The 12,695-nt window shown below is 39.2% G+C and overlaps 1 protein-coding gene across 5 annotated transcripts in view; it reads right to left on the bottom strand.

Annotated features, from left to right (window-relative positions):
- Positions 1-12,695, bottom strand: part of larp4b (La ribonucleoprotein 4B) — a 57,714-nt gene that overhangs the window by 22,132 nt on the left and 22,887 nt on the right. For 4 of the 5 annotated variants that reach the window (XM_041991683.1, XM_041991684.1, XM_041991685.1 and 1 more), the window contains exons 3-5: positions 8,382-8,535; positions 5,700-5,873; positions 3,808-3,886 (exon numbers count right to left, since the gene is read on the bottom strand). In XM_041991683.1, the coding sequence (XP_041847617.1) occupies positions 3,808-3,886; positions 5,700-5,873; positions 8,382-8,535 (407 nt within the window). The remainder of the gene's footprint in view (positions 1-3,807; positions 3,887-5,699; positions 5,874-8,381; positions 8,536-12,695) is intronic. The other variant, XM_041991688.1, reaches the window with a different exon arrangement.

Here is a 12,695-nt window from a genome sequence, read left to right as displayed (position 1 = left end):
CTGAGATCTGTACGGACTAAATGTTAATGTTAGTGATTTCCTGCCAATGCTGGGTGTTTCCATGTGAGCAAATCATCCATCTCTGCAGGCATGCACATGGAACCTCCAATGTGTGCACGTTATCTTTAACCGCTGAATCCTACAATTTTCAGCTAAAACAGGTTTATGTATAAACAAACTGTTGTGGACCAACTACTGTTACTGGACCCCTGCTGGTGTAACAGGACCGTTTTTGTTGCAGTACCATCTGTTATTGGAGTACAGTATTGCTTCGAAGGTAAATTAAATATGCGACTGGGTCCAAATAAGTTTTTACTGAATCCATAGTTATGATTGTAGCCGGGAATGACACCCATCATTTACATCTCAAGAATCTTAGCTTTCTAATGGTGTGTGACATGTAGGGAAACCAAGTAAAATACATATTTGTCACGTCACGCCCGTGTGACGTCTGGTACCAACAGGTTACAGCTATCCAGAAACTCTGGTTTTTTAAAGCTGCTGGTTTACAAAGGATCTTACTGTGAGCTTTCAGAGTCAGTTATTACTTTGGAGCAGTACAAAAAAAAAGAAAGAAAAAAAAAATCACCTGTGGAGGCAAAAATTTGAGCACTGAGCTGATATCTAGTTGCTGGCACGTGACATGGCACCGTAAAGCTGTCATGTGACGCTCCGAATGGAAAAATAAGATGTGATGTGCAGTTTCTCAGCCTCAGGATGCTGCAGGGCAGCAACAGCTCCAGGAATGTACATAATAGATGTCAGTATGCCATCAAAACCACTCAGATTTAATAACTTTTGTAATCAGTTGAACTTTTCAATTTACTTGTTTAAATAAAAACATTGAAATATAACTCTATAGCTCATATATAACATTCTCCTCAGCTTGTGAGATTACTTTTTTGCACACAGCAGAAACTATTCCAATGTGTTAACAGACAGAGAATTAAAAAATAATTTTGAATAAAAAAAATAATTAATCCATATCAAATTGTATCCGTGAGATCCAGAACTGAATTAAAATTTGGTCATACTTGGACCTTTTATGGCTTTAGTGGGCACTGATACCAGACAACCCTTTCAACAAGCCTACAACTGGTTTTCACACGTCATGGGAAACTTGTGATCAAGCTTAACTGTTTATAATGTATTTCACAATTTGCAACGTTAGTTTGGTTTCCCGATCAATGAATTTTAACTGTTCAGCACAACATGACAAGCATTCATTTAGAGAAGAAAATACTGAGCTCCAAGTACTGATAGCTGGAAGAAAACCAAGATCATGGTGCTTTTAAGCAAACAAATGGTGAGTACCCGTTTTTAATGCCTGCTGAGACCATTTAATCAATTTTTTTTAAATACACTTTTCCATGAAGTTAAACTCTGGAATGCACATCAAGCATGTCATTTAAGAGACTAAACATATTCTATTCTCACATATTCTAGGGTTTTTGTGACCCTAGGAACTCTGTTTAATAAACAATAACCAGTTCTGTCTCAGAAAGCTAGGCGTTTACGTAAATGCTCCCCTTATGGATGCAAACAGACCTTTTGATGCCCTTTACTGAAACAACTGAAAGCCGAGTAGTTTCCTCAGAGAAAAGCAAAGCACTGCAGCTGTTCATGGTTTTGTTTTCTACATATAGTACTTGATAAGTATTGCTGGTAATGTGTTTAAAGTAGGTAAAATTCTGGACAAATAGAAGTCATTTTTGTAGGCCTTAACTTCTTCCACACCAGCAGCTGACCCCCCCACCACCACTGAGGCATTTAAAAGTATGAAACGGGGCTTTCATTCAGACCACGCCTAACGCCCACAGAGTCAGATGGAAAAAGATGCTTGGTCAGTGTAATGGCTTCACATCCCCGGGGTGTCAGACACAGACTTGATGGGGTCTACATTATTCTTTTACAACAGCAACTGAAACTCTGGACGGTCATGAACTGTAACATTTAACATGCTAATTGAGGTGTTTAGAGTTTGAACTTAAACTTGAAGAATTTAAACTTGGGAATAATCGTTCCCTCTGTACAATGACAGACTCCAAGTTGTGTAGAAATGACCTTATAACCCTTCCCAGATTGATGGGCAACAACAGTTGCTTCTTGAACATCACTGCTGATGTCTTTCCTCCTTGGCATTGTAGTAAGACTGTTACAGACGTGCTCACACTGATGATGATGATCAAACAAATACATTTGATTAACAATGTGGGGCGGCTGTAGCTCAGGAAGAGCAGTCATCCAACCAGAAAGGCAGTGGATGGATACCAGGCTTCCCCTGACTCCATGCCGAAGTGTCCTTGGGCAAGACCCTGAACCCCACTTTGCATCCCGATGTGTCTATCAGGGTGTGAATTTGACATGTAGTTTTAAAGCACTTTGAGTTTTGAGTCAACATGACTGGAAAAGTGCTATATAAGTAAAAAAAAATAAAAAATAAATAAATAAAGGCACCTGGCTGCTACAGACTGAAATCATTTAAAGGCAGTGAAGATAGACTTAGTTTTTAAAAAGATTTTGGTTTAATTAAAAAAAATAAATAAATAAAATAGCGGTGTTGTCATGTTCACTTGTTTAACGGAGGTAACCTTTAACCAATTTAAAACAGGCAGGGAACAGATGATTTTTCTTTTTGCTTGTTTGTTTTATGTCCTCGTTAATAAACCATTAGAACTAAAAGGTGTACTTTATTTTTTACTTGACTACACAAACCTTGAGCACAGAAGAGAAACACTGGAGGCAACAAAACCTTAATTTTACTTTAAATTTCAGTCTAAAAATGTTATCAGGTATATTATTTTTGTATTGATTGGGAACAACTTGATAGGCAAAAACTAATGTATGTGCAATCATACTATTTCTAACATGTTAACCTGTTGCCATGACATCTATTCAGCTGTTCTTATCCCAACATATTGAACTACTGCTTGTACACTACCAGCCAAAGGTTTCCCATTAAATCCAATGGGAAAGAGTGTCCAAACTTTTGACTGGTAGTGCATGTCAATTTGATTAGTACTTTTTTTGAGCTGTATTGGTGGATTGTGTCCTATTTTCTTAAATATAACTGTACACTGAGGTCAGATCAGATGGGAGTGAATAGTATGAAAGAAAAGAGGAGAGCAGACACGTTTCTGTTTATGGTAAGTTTCTGTGTTCCCACGTTTAGCCGTTGTACAATTTAAGCTGAACACAGAAGCAGCCCTTCAGGACACGGACAGATGATAACATCACAAAGACGACTGTGGACCCCTTGACGTTTTACTGACATACAAACCATCATGTGAGCTTTACAGATTCACCGTGTTCTGCTATTGGCAAGCAGAAACCACAACATTTCACAAGGAAATATAAAGAAGGGTTACCTCAGAGTCGGGCACAAAAGCTTTTCTCTTCTCAAATTATCACTATAAAACCAGCCGTTAAATTTTCTTGTCATGACTCAGTTTAACTGTTTCCCTTCATGAACAAATGCAAGATGCTGTGCAATGAAGATAGAATTTATTCATAGATCAGTTTTTCTTCTTTTATTCCTGGATAATTTAAGGTTTGGTGGTACACGTTTCAATTAGGAAAAGTAAAACTGTGTAAAAACTGCTTATTTAAATTTTTCTGGAAGAAAATGAACTGTGTTAAGTCCTAATCATTACACAGCACAGCTGATCCAAACACAAGTTCAAACAACTGAGTCAACATCATTTTGACTGTTTACCAAACAAAAACAACAGCAAAATTACAACCAGCTTCCTGCTGACTCATAGAGCCTTGTCACATTTTCCTTGTAAACCACTAAGACAAACTTACCTGGACAGACAGAACTCCAGGGTCTTCTTCAGGTGCTCCCTCAAGCCCTCCTGGGGGTTGTCAGGCTGGGAATCACTGCCTGTATACAGACATGGAAAAGACTTGATAAAACAAGGAGCAACTTCAATAGCTTCCAACTCTGGGAGTTCATGATGAATGGAATGGGAAATGGGTGGAAAATGATTCAAAGAATATCAAATATGGAAAAAAGTAAAACCTACAGCATTATCTTAAGAACTCTTTTTCTAAAACCTGGAATTTTTCCTTTAATTTTGCTGACCTGAGACCTGACCAAATGAAGTAAAACCCCAGACCCTAACGCTGCCCCCCCACAGGCTGATACCATGGACACCAGAGTGACGGGTGAGAAACCATCAGCTGCTCTTATTAACCTGATGCAGCCATCACTTTGGAGGAGGATGAATCTGGAATAGTCAGCTGATATGACCTTTTTTCCACTGCTCCATCGCTACAGGCTCAAATCTATGAACTACTTTTTTTCTCTTTCTTTTAAAGCCTCATTATAAGGTGGTTTACTTTAATCTACAAAGCTGTCTGGTCCTAATAACTTGAGTTCCTTTTGGAATCTGGGTGTGGGAACTATTTAACACCGTAGTGAGTTCCACTACAGTAGTTTTGAAGTACCCATCAACTTACTTAAATCAAGAAGTAACTCCTTGTTTTTGTCACGTATCTATTAAAAAACTGAAATGTACTGATAAATATAAACTCAATCAGGAGGCTTTCAGGGTTATTCATAAAAAAAAAAAAAAAAACAATAGTAATCTGACTATTCTCTTGACTTAATCTGGGATATTTTTCCAAAGTAAACACACTTAAATCCATCTTTGCCCATTCGTACCCCAGCACAGATAAGACACCAACACAGTCAGCCAGTGTTCCTTTTATAGCTGATAATTTAGTGGGGTGTAAACTGTTTAAATAGTGTTATTGTGATGTGTTATTACTCTTCCCTTCAGCTTTGAGGATGACATCCATTCTAAATAGAGGGTTTTTACAGATAAATATATGGTGACAAATACTGTCTGGTGGAGGCCAATAAAAGTTTAATGCTGGAAAAAATAAAACATAAAAAACAAATAACTTCAGTAATTATTGTGCTTCCAGAAGACAAATAAAGAGACCTGGAAGTGAACACTTCTAACATGATGTAATCTAATTCCCATCACCTGGGAAAAAAAAGAAAAAGTCAGATTAAATATTTACATCATTACCAAACATGAGACCCAATCTGGTCCTCAACCCCTACTATCCTGCAACTTTCAGATGCATTCCTTCATCATGTGGCTGAATTCCCTCATCCGCATGTCATTCAGCTCTGCAGAGGCCTGGCAAAGAGCCATTCATTTGAATCAGGTGTGCTGGAGAAGCGATGCATCTAAAAGCTGCAGGTTAGTAGATGTCGAGGACTGAACTCGGGCATCCCTGCCTTAGTAAGAGTAAATAGAAGAACCTGCTAGATGAGAGAAAGCTGCCTCAGCTAGGACAAAAACCAAAATTACTAGAGTGCCCAATTATGTCTTAAACTCTCATGTTAAAACGTTGTGATCTAACTGGATCACATAGAAAATTTAAAAAATAATAATAAAAATAAAACACACAAACAAAACACATATAGAATAAAACAAACAAAATAAAATAAATCCTCTAGCCTTCAGCCCTGACAACATGTAGAGCTAACGTTAACCCTCTGGATGTTGGTTCTAACTGCCTGTGTGTGTGTGTGTGTGTGTGTGTGTGTGTGTGTGTGTGTGTGTGTGTGTGTGTGTGTGTGTGTGTGTGTGTGTGGTAAAGGTTGCACAGTGTTTTGACTGGACACTGTACAGGCCTGTATAACCTCCACTGATCTGGACTCAAGATAACCAGCCCACCTGTGTGCCCTGGCTGCCCAGGCTCTGGGTATTCTGTGTAGGCTGGCTCGGAGCACTCCAGGGTGACGGAGGCAACGGGGGCCGGCTCGGCCAGCATTACTGGTACTGGTGGAGGCTCATCGAGGTCAGTTAGCAGAGGCTCCTTGTGAGCTTTGTCTTCACTGGCTTCAAAGCCTGTGGCAATCAACAAGGGGAGTCATCATAAGTATTAAAGGCAGAAGTATAAGGGATTTAAGTAGTCATTTAAGGTATGCGGTGCCTCTGATATCTAAACTCAATTAGCAAAGATCCTGCTGTGTTGTGGAAAAAAACCCATTAATACCAGAAGACAGTGAGTGAACTGGGTTGCATCCAGGGTTGGCAGTCATCTCTGATTTATTAACCACTTAGTTTACTTTCTTTTTAGATCACTTAATTTTTGTCCACGAAGGGGAAAAAAAAATCTGATTTTGAAAGAAACTGAGCAGAAATACTAGATGAAGGCAGTGCAACCAGATAAAGCTCTGGAAACAAGTCAAATGATGCAGCAGCTCAAATTGCAGCTTCAATGGGGAACATTTTTACAAAACAAATTCAATAAGAAAAAAAAACAGATTATGTAAGAAATAAATAGTGTCACTGTTAAGTTGTCATTTTGATTTGATTTATTTAAATCAATCATATCAAACCACATGTGAGGTTCTTCAACTCTGATAATCTGCAAATATGTTTGACAGAAACTTAAATTTGACAAACACTTCTTGGTTCCCATTAAGTTTACAAAAAAGAAATGAATCATATTTTGAGGTGAGTGAAACCTTTTTAATAAGTGGAACAATTAAATCTGTAAGTCAGTGCTGGAAAATCATCAATTAAACAGATAAAAGGAGGAGATGGTGTAATGTTGAGTCAACAGTGAATCAAAATATGATCAAAGTGGAAAACCTGATGAAATGCATGATGAAACATGACTAAGACCATAATAGACAGAAAAACATTTGCTCTTTAATAATTAATAGTTTGCTTTTTCAAAACATCATCAGTCAAAGACATTTCAGTGGCCTAACGCTGCATGGCTGAACAGTAAAACAGTTATTCATATATAGCTGGCTTTTGGACACAGGAAGGTTTTCATTCACCCTTTTTGTTTGAAATAATAAAAAAAATACATACAGTTACAAACATTTACTTGGCACATGCAACAGCAATCACCACCGCTGACTAACTGTAGTGCAACTCAACAAAAATCTCTACGCTTCCTAACATCTCGCTGCTTTTCCTAGCAAGTAAACCAGCGATTACCTGCAGTGAAACAATAGTTCAGACACATGTGAAACCTCCAGAAAGGCTTCCATTACTCCTAGATGCACAACATTTACTCACAAACTGCAGCTAATTTTCAAGAAAATTATCTCAGAAATGGTTGCTTTCAAAAGAGCCACATAAAAACCAACCACTTTTATAAATCATAGTGCCGATGCTAAATTGTGCCTAAAGATTTAAAGTCTGTACAACTAAACCTCATCCTGAGAAACCACATTTTAAAAGATCATACTCAACCAACTGGCTTGTTAAAAACATTTACTTATTCTAGTTTTATTTTGTGCTTAAATTGTCCTAACCATATTTAAAAGCAATTTAAAGAGTAGCCATTCAAGGCAAAATATTTTCTTCTGTGGAAGCAAATTCCCAACAAGATTGGAAAGTCCAGAACTTCATACATCACGAGTTGCTTGCAATAAATTTTCCATGAGCGTCTTGGTGGATTTAGCAGAGGAAATAGGCCAGGATGTCAATCAGAGTCTAATCAATCATTTCCGTTTCAACACCACATCCTTGCTGTCGCTGTTCTGGCTATACTTGGGTTGACACATAAGCTAAATGATTACAGTCATTTATGTGAAGAGAACAGTGAGTGTTGTTGGAATATTCCTGCTTCATATTAATTTGAAGATTAATAATGAAAGAGTTGCCTTGGCATGAAAAAATAAGATTGAGTTAAGGAAGGCCAATAAATAAAGCCAAACTGTTATTTCAACAAATCAAAACTATCTGATTATTACTCATAATCTGGCGTCATGGCAGCATGTTTAGGAGTTTTTACTCCCTTTGGTCCCTCGACACCACCTGACCCCTCAGCTTCAAATGAGTCATCTACTTTTTTGAGAATTTAAAAATATATTTAAAAAAAAAAAAAAAAAAAAACACGTGGTGTTGAACTCTGAATGACGGTGCAGCTTTAAAGATCTTCAACCAAACCTTTAATTTCCCCCTCATAGAACAATAACTCTAAGGAATCAACTTCTATAAAAATAAAGTGTGACTATATCCTCCTAATGGCAAGTTTTGAGACAATCTTTAAGCACTCTGGGTTTAGTTCAGTTCTGCTCACTATGAGCACCAACCACAAGCTAGTTCAATTTTTACTTTTAAAACAACCTTTTATGTTTCTTTTTAAAAATACATGCTTTAAAACTAAATTAATGTCAGTCACAGTACCAAAGGCACAAGTATCCACTACTAAAAACAAGCAAGGAGCTTCCACTTTTTTATTAATTTCCATAAAATAATCCATTCAAACATCACAGATGATAGAAAAAAAAATACAGGAGCACTCAATGTAATGTAGCACACCAACTCTTTTACAACCCAAGAGCAACAATCACTTTTTAAGTATGTGTGAATCCCAAAGAAGTGACCTACCTTCTGTTCCGGGGTCGGTCGAACTATCGCAGCCTTCCTTCCATGGCTGCAGGGCAGCAGTTGTGGTGTCAGCAGTCCCGCTGGGGTCCAGGCTAAACATGTGGTTGGCCCATGCTTTCGCATTGGGGTTGAGGTCTGAAACCTTGGCGGATTCCTGCAAGCACAGCACAGATTGGTCAGACATGTTCAGTTTTGCTCAAACGTGGCAGCACATCAATTATACACCAAGTAGTGCAAAACACATGAACTATTTCAGAAACTGGGCTATTTAAACCTTAATATAAATCCTAATCAATTGAATTAATTTTGAATCAAGTGCCAACGGTAGATCCCAGGGGTGTCCAGATTCAGTTCTCGAGAGCCAAAATCCTGCAGGTTTTCAATGTTTCCCTGCTCCAACATACCTGACTCAGAAATTCATAGCCTGCTGGATCCATTTATTTTGAGTTAGGTGTATTGGAGCAGGTAAACTGTGAAAACCTGCAGGACAGTGGCCGTCGAGGGCAAACTTCAGATGTCCCTGGTTTATCCAGTACTGCAGTAAATTCCTGTATCCCGTCATTTATTTAAGTAGCCTTCAGGAATAGTTTTCCGGAATCCTGAAAAAATTTTCCAAATCTCTTCTTTGGATGTTTCTGCCTTTTGATCCGTTCTCTTTCCAGATGATCGCAAACCGTTTAATTAAAGTTGAGATCCAGTCTCTGGGGAAGATTTATAACTTCATCAGACCTGTTGTCACTCATTGTCAGTCCAGTTCTTCTATCGGGTGTCAATATAAACGTCTACCATGTAGAAGATACCGGGTTCCAAAGTTCAATAGACTGAAAATTTCTTTTATACATCAGTCAATTTAAAGACTAAAGTTAGAATTTTGAGGAATCCCGTGTGTGTGTGTGTGTGTGTATGTGTGTAGTCCATGATATATTGTGTAAATGTGAGAAAGTTTCATGTGTACACTGTTTATATATTGTTCTGTGTAAACATTTTGCTGACGTGACGCAAAACAAATTTCAGACGTGTCTGACAATAAAGGTGTTTCGTATCGTATCCCTCAGCCTTTTCTCCCTGTTTCCCTGCCTTAAGAATGACTTCTTGATAGCCAGTCTTCTTTATAGACCATAATCTGATGAGGCTTCGGCCAACAGTAGCTCAAATGAAGGTCCAGATGCATCTTTAAGGTCTTGTGTCAGGTCTTTGCTGGATTTTCTTAATATTTCTTATCACTTTCAGATACTTTTCAACAGCAAATAAGTCTTTGGGAATCACTTTGCTGCTACAAAGTTGCTATTTCCTGTTTTCAATCTGTTATTTCTGGCATTTTCCACAAATGCGACCAAAGAAAAAGGGAAGTCTTTCTGACAAGCTGCTGGTAACAAAAAGATAGAGATACTACTTCAAACTGATTCTTTCAAAGTTGTCAGTAAGTAAGTCAATGGCTTATCAATTGTTACCCCTCATGTCCACCGGGTGAGTGTGCCACGGTCCAGCTGCACCATGGCTTTGTTCCGACCTCCGTGGCGCATCAATCCACAGCGGGAGCATGTCAGGTGCGGAGCGCCTGCAAGTGCAGTCCACCTAGCTAGATCCGCAAGATCATGAAATCACAAGAGAATTGGAGAATTTTATGATTCTCCATTTCCAGGATAAATATGTGGGATGGGACTTCTGGGATGCTTCTGACATGCACCGTGCCGAGCCCGGTATGGACCAAACCATTGTTTAAAATGGCTGCGAATAGCAGCGGAGACCACGGTGCAGCTGTACTGTAGTGCACATGTACCCAGCGTAAATGAGGGGTCAGATGCCTTTATAATGCATGAACAAAAGTATTAAGTGGCTTAAACAATTAATAAAACAAAATTAATAAAAAAAATTGCTCAGTTATATGGATAAAATGGAAAATTCATGGGAAAAACAATAAATAAATAAAAAAGTAAATAACAGCCAATGTCCAAAGGAAAACGTAGACCTTCAGAAGACCAGGAGAACTATTGCCCAAGACCGCTTTCAAAGAATAAAGTCAGGCTGGTTGGAAGCAAAAACAAAGAAATGAGTGTTATCTTCAGAATTTTGCATGATACTGTACGGTTCAAGATTATGGCTCGTTAAATCTAGGTGCTAAAAGCTTAACCACAACATGAAAAGGGTGCAGAAAAATGCAAAAGAACATGCACAACTTAAATCTGGTAATTTCAAACACATATATTAAAATTTACTGGCTTGAAAAGGAAAAATAAAGTGGCAAGATCAAAGCTAACCTCAAGCAACAATGAATGCAGCACAGATACAAATGTGTTTCCTCCGTCTAATGAAATCTGACATGGCACAGAGCTGCTGACTAACCCATTGTATCTCAAACAAGCATGAGATCTGACAAGTTATGCTCAAATTTACAATCCGGTCACATTTCACCCTAGTAGAAGCTAGCTCAACTAGCTTAAAAAAACTTAAAGGGATGACATTTAAATATATATATATATATATATATATATATATATATATATATGGGCAAAGACTTAAAATGTTAAGTGTAACCAAACAGTAGCCTTATGTCACAACTTATTTAACAACTAAAGAGACCAATAAACCTCTTGTAGGAGCTGTTTTGTGATTGGGAGCATTTCTGAGAAAGCAAATACTACTAAATCTTTCTAAAACAAAGAGAAAAGCTCATCTGAACACCCAGGAGAAGATATCTGCAACCAGATTCAGCAAAACAAAAAGACTCAATCGTGTTGTACAAGAACCTCAAGAGACTCCTCAGACCAGCATCATCTGACAGGATGGGCTTGGTGAGAGCTGACAGGGGCCAGGCTCAAACAATCCTGCTGGACACACTTACAGAATCTAAGCAGTAGTTCAGCATACATGTCTCACAGGCTAGCAGACTGTAACCCAGAGCCGTGGTCAGAGCCAGCGTTTCATTCAGCTCCTGAGGCGCAGTAGGCCAGGCGCCTCCTGTTGGTGGAGGTAGAAGACTCCACTGCATCCAATCCATGACTAACACACAAAAAAAGAGCAAGTATCTCCACCGGCAGGCAAAGGTAAGCATGCGATCATCATTGTATGCCTCACAGTGTATCCCAGGCTCCTGCAAGTGAAGCTGCCACCACTACACCTCTTCAACTCATTCTTGTCAGATCATAGCCAACGCCACACTCTGTCTGCCCACCCACTTTCCTCTAATACAAGCTGCTGGGTTGATTCAACAAATCTGATGACAGCACTGAGGCTCTGCTGCCCTGGTGGGCTAGGCTGACGTAGCAGAAGCTGACTGGCTGTCTTGCTGCTGTTCAGCATCCGTGTCTGCTTTTGTTTTGTCACTGTTGCACTGAGTCATTCTCCAGGAAAATGTTGGAGCTGTGCGCAGAGTGTTGAAGGAGCTCACCTGAGCTCAAATGAACCTTTTCCAGCGATGCACACACTAAAGATCAACCCCAGGGCATCACTCAAATTAATTCAGCGTTGGGTTTTAATAGATTATCCTGATAATGAGCCGAGTTGTGAGGGGAAAAACAAAATGAATAGGCTGGAAAACCTGTTCCTTATTAAAAAGGTAGCAGGTTGAGACAAGCAAGACAGATTTAAAGAGAGTTGAAGAAAAATGCAAGAAATACATGACTGGATAAGAGACACCGTCCCCGGTCCCATTTTACCAACATTGTACTACCAGATCATTCAGGTTGTCTGGCTAGACAGATATAGACACACAGAAGCCTCTGCTTATATTTCCACCCTGCTCTAACGTAGAACTACCACTCCTGTCCGAGCTGGCTGCCATAGAAACTGCTGCTGACATCAGTGGATGTCTATGTACTGGGCACTGCTTGACCTTTACAAAATTTTAAATGCTCTTCCTTCACACAGGACAGAAAGGTTAGCCACTGCCCTGATTGAGAGCGTATTTTGGGAGGAAATGACAATGTTATTCATGATGAGCTGTGGACAGAGACGAGTTATTGTCAGTGTCAATGCAGGGCAGCCGGCGTAGCACTGGGTTTATTGCTCTGCCACCTCTGATGGAGGTGAGCTCGCAGCAGCAGACAGAACCAGAGATAGCAGACATGGAAAGAGTCCTTCAGGGGATGAAACAAAAAACAGCTGAATTTGGACTCATCTGTCTGGGGACCTGAGGCTCATCTTCTCATTGTGACAGCCGCTCAGTTAGTGGAGACAAAGAGCCAGCTGTTAACACACACAGTAACTATGATAAAACACTTCAGCAAAATTTACGACGTTAGACTCACATGACGCCAACCGAAGTGTTTCACGGTGTTTAAGTATTTCCAGTTTAGCATTTCTTGGTATGCAGAT

Source organism: Melanotaenia boesemani, chromosome 8 (genome assembly GCF_017639745.1).
Source record: "Melanotaenia boesemani isolate fMelBoe1 chromosome 8, fMelBoe1.pri, whole genome shotgun sequence".
Lineage (NCBI taxonomy): Eukaryota > Metazoa > Chordata > Actinopteri > Atheriniformes > Melanotaeniidae > Melanotaenia > Melanotaenia boesemani.
Note: the sequence above shows the minus strand (reverse complement) of the source record. Positions and strands in the feature narration are given on the sequence as shown.